Genomic DNA, 17,996 nt, shown 5'->3' on the forward strand with positions numbered 1-17,996 from the left:
TAAGGCCATCAGCTTTTGCTGTATATATTGAAGATCTTCAAAGGAATCACATTAAACGGTTCTTTTGTCAGAGATTGCATTATATAGTCACGCCATATAGACATTTACCTTAGAACGCTGTGACCATTTATGTTTAACAACGCGCTGATTAATGCATATATCTGGTGAGTTGGAGGACGTCAGTAATACATCCCTTCCCGAAAAAAGTGAAAGGACAACTCCAATCCGGCGAATCTCCGGTCGATAAGTCTTCTCCCTTCTTAGTTTGGCTTAAGAGCGGGGCATGACACTATTCATGCCGTCTTAGCTTGTTTCTGATATCTATAATTTACGACTGCTTGTTTGGTAGACTTGGAATAGGCTTGGCGTAAGCCATGTCATATATGCTTTATGACATGTTTAATGGCAATGCAGGCAGTTTGTTGTCAATAGTGGCAATGTAACTTCTACCAAAATGTTTGATATTAAAAATGGTCTTTATCAGGGAGCAGTTAACTCACCGATCTTGTTCAGTATTTACACTAGCGATCTGGTAGGCTGCTTAACTCAGGAAATTGGGTACGCCGAACGTCCTAGTTGCGTACAGAACGGCCCTAAAGATTAAGTGCTGCTCTGGCCAGAGCTTGGGGAGTTTTCACCCTGACAAAACGGTTGTTTTTTAGTAGCGGTCGCGTCGTGACAGCAGGGTGAAGCTGATTTGCTACATGGCCCTCATCCGGCCGATAATTGCCTATGGGTGCTCGGTATGGTTCAACGTTGCTCAACTACACCAGAATCGGAAGACAAACATTGCTATTTCAACCAGATTTTATGCAATAGAGCCAACATAAACAGAATAGATGATTTTTTAGTGAAGCATGAATGGGGCACTTTGGAAAAGCAATGTCCTCGACCAACAGCTTAATTTTTGAATACTAAGAAAATGCGCGGTTTTATCCCGCCCGATGCTTTTTTCTATTTAGACAATCGATACAGGATAGAGAGGCGGTTCCGCTAATCTACCACGTCAGCCGTGAAAGTGCATGTAGGTGACTCCTTTGAAGTCTAGACGTCCTCGCTCTGGAAGGAGGTGAGCGCCTTCAGTAGGACTGTGTCCGATAGGGACCGGAGAGATAGGTTTATTTTTGACTAGCATTACGATAGTTATAAAAAAAATAATTACACCGGAAAAATCGCTCGAAGAATCACTGCCTCAGTTGTGTACCATCCTCGAAGCTATACCTAGAAGATCCTTTAGAAAAACTTAATATAAAACTTAGACATGACAACATCGAGCAGGCTATGAGGTCAATCTTGAAAAGTAAATGATATCAGAGATAACTTTAATGTTGAGAAAGCACCCTTGAACTAAATTGCTTTGTGTTACATTAGTGAAAGAGTGAATGTTCGAAACTTTATTGTTCAATGCCTCGAATCAGTCGAAGCTCGTAGACAAATTTGGCAGTTTTATTAACAAACAAAAGAAAAAATATAATAAAAGAATATTTTTAAATGCAGAGAATGCACTTATATAGTATCTTTGCATGTTTATATTTAAAGAAACTTGTAAGCCGAACAAACGTTATTATCTGGCTGACGGCACGTTTAGGACTACCTCAAAATATTAATTTGTAAAAATAAAATTGTCTATAACTCTTTAATAAAAAGGAAATATAGTGCAAGATTAAGCAAAGTTAAGCTAGATAAATACCCAAAATAGAACAATGCAAATTGTCCTTAAACATTGGTTGATGAAATTAAAAATAAATAATGGCATTATTACAACCGAAGCAGTTATTTTTTACTACCCACGGTTATATGGTTGATATATTTTGTCCATTAAGCCTGCTATAAAAAAAAAACAATAACAATTAGGGTAAACAAATTTAACGTAGCAAATATTTGCAGTATTCAGATACTGAAAAAAAAGGAATTAATTTGTAGGAATGTAATGTTCATTTTACCTGCACGTAGAAGAATACCTAGTTTAAGATCGCGAGGGCAATTTCAAACAACAATTTTATGTGCAAATGGAGGAAGTAGCACAAAAACGAAGTTGCAGACAGTGTTTGCTTCCGGAGAATGGAAGCACATCCTTTTATCTAGGGTATTTTGTAACACTACCACCATCACACATAATGTTCCTCATTATTGTCGCCTACAGGTATATTGTAAGTCGAGCGAAACCGGAATAGTTGTCACGTTTTCCAAAAATAATGCTAAATACGTGACACTATACATTAGTTTTTCAAATGAGAATGAGGTGGAGAGAATCCAGGAGCAAAAGGAGCACCCATTTCGTTTGTGCTCACTGTTCTTGTGCAGCCATTCTTTGTTAACATGCAGTTTTCTAATGCATGTCGAAAACTCTCTATGGGTGTTTGATACCACAGTTGCTGATAATTCAAGCTTGGTCTGTCCTTTTTTTTACTAGGACTGTATTTTTGTTCAAGAAGAAAGAAAGGTAAGTGTACAGAACCGGAGATTTTATTTCATGTACGAAAAGTACATAATGTATGTGCCTTCATTCTAGTGAGACCACTTCTTACCTATTTCCAACGGTGGATCTGCCCTTTAAATAAGGTGGGGTGGTATGGTAAACTTATCAAAAAGACGACTTTTTGTTCTGTAAAGGAGGTTGACAAAATTTAAAATAAAATAATGTGTACTGTATATGTCATTACATTAACATGTTTCAGGCGCTTGATTGTCTTTAAACACTGTTGTCCAGCAAAGCATGGTGTCCCAAGAATCCAACAGTTTTCTAGCTATGCCTTATTCAAAGCTTACATTCAATAGATTAAAGAGCATTTTACACTTCAGAATTTCAGAAAGTAGGTAGCTTATAGCAAGCTTATAAAGACGTTTACGATAGTGGAGCACTGGTTCTTAACAATGATTTTAACCCCACCTTATTTAAATTTAAATCTATCGATAAACAGTTTAGGTTATATAAAGTGCTCATTCGACTTAAAGCTTCATTCTTCCCATAGTTAGTATTAGTTAAATTAGTTTGAAGCCAACATTTTTAATTTTTGATAAGAAATTTGAATCGAAAATCAATTTTTACCAACTTTTAGTAATGGTTTTATGTTTAGGTTGTTATTTTTTCTAAGAAAACTTTTAATTATATTTTTTTCAAAATTTATCTGAATGTTGAAAACAATATTTTTAACTTCCCATAGGAAGTTATTGTAATGGGTCCGATTTGTCAAATTGAAAATTTTGACATTTCTCGACGTTTCAAGGTCCCTAGAGTCGAAATATAAGATTTTTGGAAAGATGTCTGTGCGTGCGTGTGTACGTACGTTTGCACGTCCGTACGTTCGCGATCGTCGTCCGTAGCTCAAGAACCAGAAGAGGTATCGACTTCAAATAAATTTTGTTATACCGATAATAAGGCAGAAAGATGCAGAAAGGGCTCTCAAGAAAATTGCGTGGGTGGTTTTTTTACCATAGCAGTTTGAAAAAAAGTTAAACATTTTGGTTAACCCTAAATATCTTACGAACCAAAAACGCTAGAGACTTGAATTAAATTGTATATAATATATTGTAACGTGATACCAAACAAGTATATTTTTTGAAAAAATCAATGAAAAGGTTTTTTTTTTTAAATCAATAAAACTGAAAAAAAAAATTTGTCACCTCCAAAATTTTACGACTGAAATATGATTTCATCTCTAAAACAATTTTGTGCAACGAAGAATAATGTTTTTGACATCTGATAAAATTTTGAGAAAAATCTAATTGACAGTTTTTTTATAAAAAATAAAAATCGTAAATTCGTAAAAATTGAATATCGATTCAAATATCTTTTCAACAACTTGAAATTTAGGCTTCAAGCTTATTTTATCTTATAAGAAATATTGTTTTCAACATTTTGAAAAATGTTGAGAAAAATCGAATTGACAGTTTTTTTACAAAAAATAAAAACCTAAAAAAAAATTTATAAAAGTTGGTAAAAATTGATTTTCGACTCAAATATCTTTTCAAAACTTTGAGATACTGGCTTAAATTAACTTTTATCTTTCAAAAAATCTTGTTGTCAACATTCAGTTAAAGTTTGAAGAAAAATCGTTGACAGTTTTTTTTACAAAAAATAAAAACCTAAATAAATGTATAAAAGTTGGTAAAAATTGATTTTCGACTCAAATATCTTTTCAAAAATTTTAAATATTGGCTTCAAAGTAATTTTTATCTCGTAAGAAATATTGTTTTCAACATTTTGTAAAATTTTTAAAAAATCGAATTGACAGTTTTTTTTACAGAAAATAAAACTCTAAAAAAAAACAATACTAAAACTTCGTAAAAATTTACTTTCGACTCAAATAGCTTTTCAAAACTTAATCATATTGGCTTGAAACTTATTTTATTTCACAGAAAATATTGTTTTCGATATTCAGTAATTTTTATATAAAAGTCTAACAGTCCGTTTTTTCATAAAAAATAAAATCTACAAAATAAAGTACGCAAATTTAGTAAAAATTGATACGAGTACATATAGACAAACTTTTAAGCAAGACAAATCGACAGACGGGATGGGAAGTTATTAGTGTGGTTCGCATCCCAGCCTCTTTTTTATGAAATGAAATCAGTACGAAGACAATACAAGTACAATGGGTAACGTTATTATTTGTTGAATACATACATTTTGGAGTCAAAATCGCTTTTTGTGCGTAAAATATTCGAGGTGACCATTGTTAACTTCCCATAGGACGTTTTTGTAATCGGTCCGATTTGTCAAATTGAAAATGTCAACATTTCTCGACTTTTAAATGTCCCATGAGTTTAAAAAAAAGATTTTTAGAAAGATTTTTGTTTTTAATTTGTTTTTAAATTTTATTTTATCAAAATCTTAAAGGTAGACGAAAATTGTTAAAAAACTAGAGTGCATTTCAAAAAACTTAAAAAATATCTTACTGGTCCTATGCAGTTGCTCTAAGTTAATCAATTATCTTATAACTACTGCCTTTCGGCCTAAGAACAATTTTATTGCTAAATAATGAGAACTTAATTTAAAACCAAGAAAATTTATAAATTTAGGCTGGGATGCGACCCACACTGATAAATTATCTTCCCGTCTGTCGATTTGTCTTGCTTAAAAGTTTGTCTATATGTACTCGTATCAATTTTTACCAAATTTGCCTACTATTTTTTGTAGATTTTATTTTTTATGAAAAACCGGACTGTTGGATTTTTATATCAAAATTACTGAATATCGAAAACAATATTTTCTGTGAAATAAAAAAAGTTTAAAGACAATATTTTTAATTTTTGAAAAGCTATTTGAGTCGTAAGTAAATTTTTACCAAGTTTTAGTATTGTTCTTTTTTAGAGTTTTATATTTTGTAAAAAAACTGTCAATTCGAATTTTTTAAAAATTTTACCAAATGTTGAAAACAATATTCCTTATAAGATAAAATAAGATTGAAGCATAAATTTCAAGTTTTTGAAAAGATATTTGAATCGATATTCAATTTTTACCAACTTTGAATAATGTTTTTTTTTAGATTTTTATTTTTTATAAAAAAAACTGTCAATTCGATTATTCTCATAATTTTATCAGATGTCAGAAACATTATTTTTCGTTGCACAAAATTGTTTTAGAGATGAAATCATATTTCAGTCGTAAAATTTTGGAGGTGACAATTTTTTTTTCAGTTATATTGATTTATAAAAAAAAACCGTTATATTGATTTTTTTCAAAAAATATACCTGTTTGGTATCACGTTACAATATATTATATAAAATTTAATTCAAGTCTCTAGCATTTTTGGTTCGTAAGATATTTAGGGTTAACCAAAATTTTCACCTTTTTTTCAAACTGCAATGGTAAAATAACCACCCACGCAATTTTCTTGAGAGCCCTTTGTGCATCTTTCTGCCTTATTATCTGTATAACAAAATTTATTTGAAGTCAATATCTCTTCTGGTTTTTGAGCTATGGAGGACGAAAAAAACTTCGCGAACGTACGGACGTACGAACGTACGTACACACACACGCACAGACATCTTTCTAAAAATCTTTTATTTCGACTCTAGGGACCTTGAAACGTCGAGAAATGTCAAAATTTTCAATTTGACAAATCGGACCCATTACAATAACTTCCTATGGGAAGTTAAAAAACTTGGTATCTGCATCATTGTTTTTTATTTTTTTAAACTAAATAAAAAAAGAAAACCGCAACCCATTATACATAAATTATAATAAATTAAATTGAATTAAAATACTTAAGATACGTAAAGCTAACCAAAACCAATAATACTACTTAAAATTACTTAAAACTACTTAAAAACTAGAACAACCACAGTAAGACTTTTTTTGTGTTTGTGTTTTTTTTTAGATTTTTTTTTTGGCGCCACCCTAACCGAAGGCACTCGGCTCCGTCCAGTGCGAAGACGTCTCGATTGTAACGGAGTCACCTATTTACAGTTTTACGGCTGACGTGGTAGATTAGCGGACCCGCCTCCCTATCCTGTATCAGCCGTCGATTCTCTAAATAGAGAAAAGCTTCGGGTGGAATGTTGCCACTTAAACGTGCACTTTCCTAGTACTCATTGTTGGGGTAGTAAGCCCCAAAAATTAAGCTGTTAGTCGACGAAATGGCTCCCGCAATGTGACCCCTACCAAGCTTCAGCAAGAAACTATATACTCTTTTTATGTTGGCTTTGTTTTATAGAACCTGGTTGGAATAGTAATGTTTGTACTCCGACTCTGGTGTTCTGCGTAGTCCAAGGCAACGTCGAGACATTGTTTCTCAAACACCCGAATCTTTTCCATTTGAGATGGGGCAACGTTGAACCATCAATCATCGGCCGGATAAGGGCCATGTAGCAAATCACCTTCGCCCTGCTGTCAAAACGCCTGCTAAAGAACAACCGTTTTGTCAAGCAAAGGCTCCCCTAGCTCTGAACAGAATAATTTCGCATTTCTGAAAGTTGATTTTAACTTCCAGTCATCGCAATATTGTTGAATCTTGTCGAAATCCTGAAAAAATGCCCTGATAACCTTAATTTTTGGGGCCGTTTTGTAAGCAATTAGGTTGTCGGCGTATGCTATTGACTGAGTAAGACTTGCTATTAGATCACTGGTGTAAATGCTGAATAAGATCGGCTAGTTAACCGCTCCCTGTTGAAGACCATTTTTAATATCAAAGATTTTGATAGATGTTATATTGCTAATTTTGACAGTAAACCGTCTGCCATTAAGCATGAATAAAGCATATATAACAGTGGTTTACTTATGCCGAGTCTGTTTAACTTTACATACTGACCCTCTAACCATACGGTGTCGAAGGCCTTCTCCAAGTCAACCAGACTAGCACCCATACATTGCCTTTTAGATTTTGTTCTCTGGATATCAGAACAAGCTTAGACGCAGCATGAATAGTATCGTGTCCCGCCCTAAAGCTGACCTGATTATCCGGAATTATTTTGTTGTTCTCAGCCCACTTGGACAGAGCTCTATTTATGACCTTCTCGAATATCTTACTGATATTTGGCAGAAGACTTATCAACCGGAGATTCGCCGGATTGGAGTTGTCCTTTCCCTTTTTCGGGAGAGGATGTAGCACAGCTGTTTTCCAACGGGACGGATAATATGCATTATTCAGAACGTTGCTGAACAGAGTGGTATAAATGTCCACAGCTTCCTGAGGTAAATGTCGTTGTACAATGTTGGATATACCATCGATCCCTGCTGGCTGACTTCTTTTTTTTTAATGAATCGAAGATGAGCTGGAGCTCTATCTACGTGACTAATAAGGTATTAGTCCCGTTTTGCTCGGCGATGATGGCATTTGCCAAGTTTTCGTCATTGAACTTAATAAAATCGAGGTTCTCGGATCGCCACTGCGTTATGTCGTTACGCAGGTGGAAGTGGTGCTGCAGGGCTCTATTCTTCAGGACCTGATTAGGGCTAATGCTAGGATTCACCTTTTACACTTGCTGGAAAGCAGCCCCTACGGCCTCTTCTTTTTCCTGCGGATCTTCGACAACAAAGAAGTCATCGTCCAAGACGGCGTCTACTGGATCTATTCCTGCTGTCAGAAGTAATTCTCTGTTATCTGTAGTCCTCTGAAGCTTAATACAAGGAAGGTCGTTCTGATCATTCCTCTTAAAGATCTTGTTAATTTGCGGAAACATACTCGGGTCACTAGAATTAACTGCTCGAATTTTCTTGATCCAGTACAAATTAATGTTTAATCGATAGGTTTCTTTGCTCAATTTGTTTACGTTTTTTTGACGACTTCAACAGTGACGTGCGGCAGTCCATTTGACTGGGTAGACACAAATTTTGATTCATTATTTCGCATTGTGTAGTACCAGTGGCATGATGGTTAGTGCGTTGGACTGTCATGCCAGAGGTCTTGGGTTCGATCCCTGCCTGTGCCATCCAAAGTCTTTTCACGGGTACTGCCTCTTGCGAGGAATTGACAAATTCTCCAAGAGTAATTCTTGTCATGAAAAAGTGCTTTCTCAAACTAGCCGTTCGGATTCGGCCTTAAATTGTAGGTCCCTTCCATTCCTGACAACAGTACTCGCACACAGGAATGGTTGAGAGTTGTAAGTCACTAGGCTCGATTTGATTTTTTTTTATTTCGCATTGTAATAATGAATTAATAGTTATCTTATCTTCTATAGGTAGCATTGAAAACTTTACATTTGTATCATTTAAGAAATACTCAAAAATATCATCATTTCCTGAAAAATCCATTTTACAAATATGTATTGATTTACGCAATACAGGTTGGCAATCTCAAAAATTTACAACCTTAACTTGTCCTGTCAGAGTTCAATATCAGAATGAAATGAAAATAATTTAATTCACATGTAAGACGCAACGTCTTCCGACAGAGCTCAATATCGATAATTCGATTTTTTTTCAAAAACAAACCGATAGATTTATTTATTGTATTACGATTCCAATAACTATTTCTTGAAGAACTCGTCCTTTGCAATAAAAACATCCTAAAGTCATTTGATATTACCAACACTATCCCAATCTTTGCTTTTTCGTTGCTAACAAGCAAGATTTAATTTAAGAAATGTTACATTAACATCTTGAAGTATATGATATGAAGCCTTAAATAATTAATTTTTTTTTCTATTTTTTATTGAAATAATATAATTTAAAAATATGTAGAATAATTAAGAAAAAGTTAATTTTTGAAATCTACTTCCATTTTTCTCAATCTACTTCACTTTTTTCCTAAAATCTACTTCCACTTTTTTTTTGAGAAGTGGTAACACTTGCCTGCTGCCGCTGCGTGCTGCGTTGATCACATTCACTGTGCTGCTCCTCCTGACTGACACTCGTTCTCTTCATGAAAAATTCGAATTAAGAATTTACTTTCAAAACAAACAAGCGATTAGACAGATTCAATTATGTCTACTAGCTTCCATACAAAATTAGTTTTTGGGAATGATAAGCTAACCTTTTTCCCTTCATATAACCTTAAAGGGAAACAAAGACACTGTCTTCGTCTTTACTCGTGTCGTGCCATTCGTACTTTCGGTATTCGGTGTTCGTTCGGGAGGTTCGTTAATAGAAGTCAGTCATATATGTAGAGCCAATCATAGCATAGCATGATGTTGGTATATGTGAGGTAGTGATATAAATAAAATAGTAGAAATAGGTGTGAATGTAGATTGTAGATACACATATAAATGGGTTAGACAAAAAATGACAAGAAGTAGGTACTATGGGATAGGAAATATTATTCTTAATGAAATCAAAATAGGAATTAGTATAATTAGGTACAAATTTTTGTTTTTTTTCCATGCATATCATTTTTAAAGTTATGTATTTAGGTACTGTAGAGAGTAAAGTATTGTTTCAAATCTGAAGGGTAGACACTGTCTAAAACGTCTTATTGACGCACCGTCACTGGACTTCAATGTCCTAACCTCCAGATTGTTTGGGTCAATAAATCTCCGGTACAAACGTTTAACGTGCAGTGTATCTGTGGCCGCGTTACGGTACAAGTTCGTAGTGTCTCGTTGCTTGAATTTCGGTATGGCTCTTTCTCTTTCCATGGTTCGTTGGACTGTCTCGTCCATTTGTTGTAAATATCCGTCAATCTCTGTATGTGTCAAATTTCTGTCGATTGGTGGGGATATGTGTCTAGACCGAAGTTTTCTCTTTAAAGCGTTTGTGAAGCGCGGCCAGTGAGTCTTACCATAATTGTATGAGTGCACCGGCATGTACTCCTCCAACTCCACAAGCTCGTTTGGAAGCCTTATCGTACTCGATCGTGCGTAAACAGTTTCTTGGTCTTTGACCCACAGTGTCAGTTATTGTCAGTCTTGAGTCCATTAGCAAAAGATCCAGATAGGCTCCACTCCTTAGGAATGATGGTCTATCAGTAGCGAACAGGTCGAGCATATACTCGGTATTGTACTGGACAATCCAGTTAAATACCTGGTTTTTAGAGATATGTCTGTGCGTGCTTGTGTACGTACTTTCAGGAATCGTGCGACATCTCTCTAAAAATTTAGACTCTAAAGACCTTGGAACGTCGAAAAATACAAACATTTTCAATTCGAGAATTCAGACCGATTACAATAAATTCCTATGGGATTTAGCTGTGTTTTCCCATCTTAATATTTCAATCAAGTTCTATTGAGACACGAAGCTGCAAATTAAAGTATTTGCGTATTGAGATAATGGAAAGTCGTTCTTAAAAACACATTTGAACCTTAGAAAATGTAGACTTGCACTTTTTATAACAACAATTTACTCTTAGAGAATTTGGCAATTCCTCGCAAGAAGCAGTACCCGTGAAAAAGCTTTAGATGGCACAGGCAGGGATTGAACCCAAGACCTTGGCACCACAGTCCTACGCACTAACCATCACGCCATGGGTACCTAACTTAAGGCATCTGAAACAGTTATGAAAACGTGTTTCCTGGGACAATTTGTTTTAGTTATGAACTTTTACTTACATGGAATTTCGTATTTAACATTGTGTAATTTTAATACGATACGTCTCTACCGATAGATGTAAAATAATTGTATATAGCATATCTATAAGGACATATGTATATTATCAAAGCAATCGAGTAATTGAATGCTTCAAAACCATACTTTAAAATTAAATCAGTTCAAATAAGTATTCAAAGTTGTTTAAAGCTTATTCATGTCAATACATTCATCACATTGGCTATAATTATGAGCTTAGGTCTCTTAAATAATAAATCAAATTCGACGTAAACATGTAATCAATGCAAACAAAAATTAAACATCAGTAACATGATATCCGAAATAGGTACACATTCTCAATTCAGTTTAAAGAATTAATCTTACTTGTAAACAACATTTTCTTTGTCTTTGAAATGCCTAAACCGTTCGAAGAATTTATTAAAATGGCCAATTTTTTTTATATTTGTGTTGGCATTCAGCCCTACAAAAACTCAAGTCAAACAACCACAAAGTCTTATATTCTTGCACTTGTATTCTATCTCACGTCAATTAATTTGAATTTCTATTTTGTATTTGAATTGGTATTTATTTATGTTGCTCTTTCCACTGGAACCAATTTAACAGAGGCCATCCAAACAGCATCTTATTCCGGTTTCATTATAACAACCGATTGTAAATTGGTATCGGTTTGGTACAAAAAGAAAACTCTTACAAATCTTATTGAAGCCCTCAAAGAAATCTATCCAACTACAAAAGAACACCAAAGGGATTATCAATTGGCCAACTATTTGAGCAAGGTTAAATTTGTTATGCATCTTTTCGTGTTTATGTATATGCTTCTCATATGGAGTTTTAATCTTTTCGCTGTACTTCAATATGCTATTGCAATGGCGGTGGGTAGGCCAATCGAGCAATTCTTACCATATCACGTTTACTTACCTTGGGAATGGCATAATACTCCTTGGTACTATGTTCTTAATGCTACCGAAATATTGGCCGGCTATACAGCAGCCTCTGGATTTATTGCTTCTGATCTATTGCTTTGTGCAATTGTTTCACAAATTTGTATGCATTTCGATTATATAAATAGAAAGGTTGCTGAATACTCACCGAAGGGGGGAAAAGATGATTTATTATATCTTAATCGAATGGTGGAATATCACCAAAAAGTCCTTCATCTTACCAATGGAGTGAATTCAGCTTTTGGCGTGTCGTTGCTTTTTAATTTTGCTACATCGTCGTTCATTATTTGTTTTGTTGGAGTTCAAATAACATCAGGAGTCTTCAATTTAGTGTCATTAAAATTCACGATTTTTCTAATATCCTCGTTGTTTCAAGTTTACCTTATTTGCTATTATGGTCAAAAGATAACTTTATCGGTAAGTGTTGTTGATGCTGATGATGAGCATTAGGAACAATTTCCATTTTTTAGAGTGAAAATATTGCTGTGGGGTTGTACAATCAGATATGGTACGAAAATGCGAGTACTTCCTATAAGAAGACGATGATTTTCATGATGAGTAGGGCGCAGAAACCTGTACAGCTAAAGGCAACTGTAGCTTTGCCTATTTCACTGCGAACTTTTACAGAGGTAAGTTTTCTTATTTTTTAGTTTCTTGTTTTCAAAAAATACATTTAAAAATCTAGAGTTTTCAAATTTTGTGTCCTCAAACTTCGCATGTAGAATATTTATGTCAGCTATATTATTAATTAAATCGACTGTCTGAATTAAAAAAAAATATGTTAAGTATAATTTGTTTATAATTTTAAAATCAAGTTTACATTTTTTATATAATTAGCGCTCACTGAAACGAAAGGGTTTTATGTATACGCTTAATATGTATTCAAACAAGGAAAAAAGCGAGTGGTTTGCAAAGGAGGGTCGGTGTACAATGTATATTGGTTTGAATTCTTGAACAATGAGTTGACAGGAAAAGATAAAGCGTGGTAAGGGATTCCATATACGAGTTGTAGGGCTAAAGAACGAATAAACTGTTTAAAAGCATAAATGGAACTGCTATTCCATTAAAGCATAGCCAGTTATAGTGACGGATAAAATGGGTGAGGCAAGAAACTTTACGACGATGTTTGAGCGGCTTGATTGAGTTAATGGTGTTACTGTCACCAATCATTTCAAAGTTTTTCTTTGAAAACTGTCCAAGAAGCTTAAATAAGTTTGTGGAGCATTTGCTTGGAAATGCGAGTTATACTCAAGACAGTGGCAATGGACAAGAAAAATATCTCCTTACAAGACAGCATTGGGTTTTCGAAGAATTAAATTCAACTCGGTTTCTTATTCCTAATTGTACAATGTTGTGTTGGTAGGAATTTAATGAGCTTATCATATTTCGAAGTAGTGGAATTTGTGTCTGGAAATGAAGCAAAGAGAGGCATCGTTAGCCAAACAATTAATTGGATTAATGATAAAAATAAGGCTAGGAGTCCAAGACAAAACCAAGCTCTAGGGCACACCACAATTTTTATTGTGGGTTTCAAATTTGAATTCGTCACAAAACAACTTGAAATGACGGTTCGAAAGAAAATTGCGAAAACACACCTTTTTGATAAGAGACCAAGGTACCATTCTTTATCAAATGCCCTAAAAATGCAATAATCTTACTCTATCAACAAATATGTAAAGATTTGTTCCAGAGTTAAGTGAGATTAGGTTTTAAAAAGCTTTTGTTCCTTAAGATATTTCTTGAGCTGATGATTAATCAGCGTTTCCATGACATTGAAAAGAAGGAACGTTAGAGATATTGATCGATAATTTGAGGAAGAAGAGTCTTTTTTTTAGGGATTGGCTGAACAAGTGCATTTTTTAAACTACTCGGAACGAGACCTGAATAAGGGTAAGATAGCTTTAAAACTAATTATTAAGAATAAAAGCGGAGGTATGTTGAGATCTTTTAGAAAATCTTCTAAAGAAGTGTTTTTAAAACTATTTTACCCTTCTGGTATCGTTTTTTTTCCAGAGAACTGCCATGCTTTCTCAATACAAAAAATACAGGAACAAAAGAAGAAAAAGAATTCCTCATGTCTTTTAAGAATAAGTGACAATTCTGTCTGCCTATTGCAGTATGTTTTCTCGTAATTTGATCCTTGCTTAAACTTTTTCTGGTTTTCTACAGTTAAGTTGAAAATCTTGAAAAAATTATTGAGATCGTTCTAGTTGGGTTTATCGTACTGCCAAACGGTCCTGATAGGAACTTTTTCTCTAACTGGATTTGTTTTACATGAGAAATTTGAAGATTTGACATTATTGTCCGATGTGCCTAGGTTAGGTTAGGTTGGAGTAGCTGTCCAGATGTCATTGACACACGTAGACCTCAAGGGTCCATTGTGATACCACTAATGAGGTTACTCATGGGAGAGTAATGAATTTAAACAAACCATTTTGTACTTTTAATAAAGTTAGAGAGACGTTTTGTGTCAATCGTTGCCAGTTCACTGGTATTATCGAAGAAGGGATTACCGAGAAAGTAATTCCTTCTAATGGAGAGTGCTGGACTTGTACATAGAAGGTGTTGGACTGTTTCCTCTTCCTCCTCGTCCATGCAGCTTCTACAGAAGTCATTTGTGTAGACCCCTAGCCTCAGAGCATGCCTTCCTATGAGGCAGTGTCCCGTTATTACTCCAATTGTAGAGCTTATACTTTGACTGCTCAGTGATATCAAGCTTTTTGACCGTTTTTAGTCAATACTTGGCCATATTTGCTTGGTTGCCAGGCAGGGGGTACTTTGTGACCACCTAGCATTTGTTGTTTCTAGAGCATATTGCTTGAGAAGATATTTGCATGTAGCAAGTGGTGTTCCTATGTTATGTTCTTGTCTAACATAAGGCAGAAGTGTTCCGTTTTTGGCGAGCTCATCGGCTTTGCAATTTCCCGGAATGTCTCTGTGTCCCGGCACCCAAATGAGGTGAATGTGAAACTGTTCCGTCATCTCATTCAGAGATGATTGACAATCGTGGACTGTTTGAGAGTTTGTGGAGACAGACGCGAGAGATTTAAGAGCTGCTTGGCTGTCTGAGAAGATTCGTATATCCTTACAAGATATAACGTTTTCTTTGAGCCAGGATAGTGCTTCTTTAATCACCATTACTTCTGCCTGGAATACACTATATTTATTGGGAAGTCTATAGGATAGACTGAGATTCAGTTGTTCTGAAAAGATACCACTTCCAACTCCGTGATCGGTCTTTCAACCGTCTGTATAGAAGTGTATACCGCATCGTCTTCCAGGGGTCCCTCTTCTTCCCAAATACCATTTTTGGGGTGGTATAGTCTAAGTGATCTGGGATAGATCTGAAATAGTCTAGAATAGTAGTATGTCCAGTATTGTTACTGGTCCATTGAGAGGTGGCTCTAAGCCTTACACATGAGTTGGCAGCCAACTTTTTAGAGAAGATGTCAAGTGGTGTTAGGTTTAAAAGCACTTCCAGTGCTGCGGTTGGTGTTGTGCGAAGTGCTCCTGTGATGCACATACCTCCTGACCACTGGACTTTGATGAGCTTATTTAGATTTATCATCTTGTCTAGTGCGGTCCACCATACGACGGCTCCATAAATGAGTATCGGCCTGATTACCGAAGTGTATAGCCATTAGCCAGTGGGTTATTTTTGGGAGAAGCCCCATTTTGATCCTATGGCCTTTTTACAAGTTAAAAGCGCTACAGTAGCCTTTTTGACTCTTTCATCAATATTTGCCTTCAAATTTAGTTTTTGTCTAAAATGAGGCCCAAATATTTAGCTTGATCGGAAAAGCTTAATGGTATTCCTCTAATCTTGGGTGGGCTAATCTGACGAATTTTATATCTTCTCGAAAAGAGTATTAATTCTGTTTTGCGTGGGTTGACGTCCAATCCACATTGCTTAGCCTGTTTAGGGCATTTTGTAGGAGTTCCGAGAGAACTTGGGGGTGCTTCCCAGATACGGATATCGCAACGTCGTCAGCATAGGCAATCACCTTAAAACCCTCTGCTTCCAATGCTGTAAGTAAGTCGTTTACTACCATGTTCCATAAAAGAGGCGAAAGGACTCCACCTTGGGGAGTGCCTCGATTCACCGATCTGGTGGTAGTAAAACTTCTCATGTTAGAAATCCTGCTTTTGAGCTTGAGACTTATAAGATCTATGAGTGACGTTGTGCCTAACGGCATCAAGACAACGAGTATACTCGTTGACGAGCTAAGTAAGGTGAGTAAACTCAGCTCACATTCCTTGAGTCCGGCCCGAATAGAGAAGCCACGAAGAGTTGTGAACATTGAAATTGCCCGTTATTACGGTTTCATTTTTAAGATACATGGTTTGGATTTCAGTAATAACGATTTCAGTGTGATGATATATGGAGACAATTCTTTGGATTTCAACTCCTGTTTTTATTTTCTATTTCACCGATCAAGGTGCACCATGTTCGAATGGGTGGGTTAAACGTTCACCTTTTGATAGTAATATTGTTTGGTAATCTTGCACATTCTGTTGAAAAACATACGTATTTTGACTCGTTTTATGTTTTTAAATACGAATAAAAACAGTGTCTAAATTTATAATTCATATAAAATAATGGTTATATAGCTTGAATTTTAGCTATCGCTAAAACTGCCTTAAAGTTTATTTGTGAATGTAAGTAATTTTATTTTGCAGTATAAGGTTCAAGTTTTTGTCAATGATTAGTCAATATCAACACATCGATGTTACTCATAATAATAGGCTTTTCTAATGTGGTGTATTTATTTTACTAAGGACACATTTATTTTATTAGAAAAATAACTTGAACCCAAATAATTCAAATTTATTTTTTGTTTTTATTACAGATCGGACAACTTTCATACAAGTTTTTTACTCTACTCCGTCTCATGTACGTTCAAAACTAAGGTGTTCTACATAAAAATAAGCATATCACTCTTAAAACACGTATTATATCAATGTTGTTGTTCAATTAAAAAATGTTACAACTTTCTACTTTTGAGAAAAATAAATTAAATTCAAAAATTATTTGTCTCAAATTTTTTCTGTAAATTTGGAAAAAATGAGAATAATAATCTGATAGCGGGGGAAATAAGGTAAAAAATACGTATTTGCCATTTTAAGGACACTCCTTCATTTGTCATTTCATTACCTGCAATTGGTAGTTACCCCCCTTACAGAATGATAACCAATCTAAAGTTTAACTCATCGGTAAACGGTTTTCACAGAATTATTCAAAGTTGTATTTGTATTGTAAAGCACGAAGTCATCAAACGAAACTGATTTCTGACTACTATTACTAAATTTGAATGAAAATGTCAATTTTCTCGTAATTTTTCTTACAACATATAAATAAACAAAGAAGTTGGAATACAAATCACAAGAATTAATCTTTATTCGTGCCACTGTTTTGAGTTTTCCATTTCTGCATACAAAAATTGTCGATGGGTTTTTTTTTTTTTTTTTTAAATAACTAAAAGCTAACAACAATACTTTGCATATGATAAAATAAGTTTGAATTCAACTCTTCCTGTTTTTTTTATTGAAAATTAATTTATTAGCATTTTTTGAAAGTTTTTATTTCTCATAAAAAAAATGACACTTGGATTTTTCTAAGAAAATTTAACATCAGTGTTTACCGATTTTGTGTAGTATTTTTTGTAAATTTTTAATTTTAATTTATTCTAAAAGGGGGGGCCTATCTCCCTCAGGTTAGGGGTGGCAGTTCTAGAAAAGTTTACTTAAATTGAGAAAAAGATGCTGGGATGGGACCCACACTAATAACTTCACATCCCGACTGTCTATTGGTCTTGCTTAGTACTTTAAAAAAAAACATACAGATATTTTGTTTTAGATAAATAATTTGAAGTCGATATCTCTCTTTGTTCTCCTAATGCTTGAGTCGAAAACCATTTCTCATAAATTTTTTGTTGTTTTTGTAGGATTTCGTATTTTGTTAAAAAAGTTTTCATTTATATTTTTCTAAGAAATTATCTTAAAATCACCAACAATATTTTACATATGATAAAATAGTTTGATTTCAAAATCTATTCTTGTTAAAGAATTCTTAGTCGAAAACCAATTCTTACTAATTTTAGTACCATTCCTTGGATTTTTTTTATTTATTA

The 17,996-nt window shown here is 34.4% G+C and overlaps 1 protein-coding gene across 1 annotated transcript; it reads left to right on the top strand.

The window, feature by feature from the left end:
* The first annotated feature begins 454 nt into the window (after nt 1-454).
* LOC129946836 (odorant receptor 85c-like) lies at nt 455-16,775 on the top strand. The gene is made up of 5 exons (XM_056057194.1): nt 455-558; nt 8,052-8,166; nt 11,605-12,282; nt 12,336-12,494; nt 16,716-16,775. Exons 1-5 carry the CDS (start codon nt 455-457, stop codon nt 16,773-16,775), a joined length of 1,116 nt encoding a protein of 371 aa, XP_055913169.1.
* The last annotated feature ends 1,221 nt before the right edge of the window (nt 16,776-17,996 follow it).

This window comes from Eupeodes corollae, chromosome 1 (genome assembly GCF_945859685.1).
Source record: "Eupeodes corollae chromosome 1, idEupCoro1.1, whole genome shotgun sequence".
Classification (NCBI taxonomy): domain Eukaryota; kingdom Metazoa; phylum Arthropoda; class Insecta; order Diptera; family Syrphidae; genus Eupeodes; species Eupeodes corollae.

Coding starts and splice junctions, on each gene's coding strand:
- LOC129946836 (XM_056057194.1), top strand. CDS start 455: ATGTTTGATATTAAAAATGGTCTTTATCAGGGAGCAGTTAACTCACCG. Junction 559..8,051: donor TGCTTAACTCAGGAAATTGG/GTACGCCGAACG, acceptor TGTTATCTGTAG/TCCTCTGAAGCTTAATACAA. Junction 12,495..16,715: donor CACTGCGAACTTTTACAGAG/GTAAGTTTTCTT, acceptor TTTTTATTACAG/ATCGGACAACTTTCATACAA.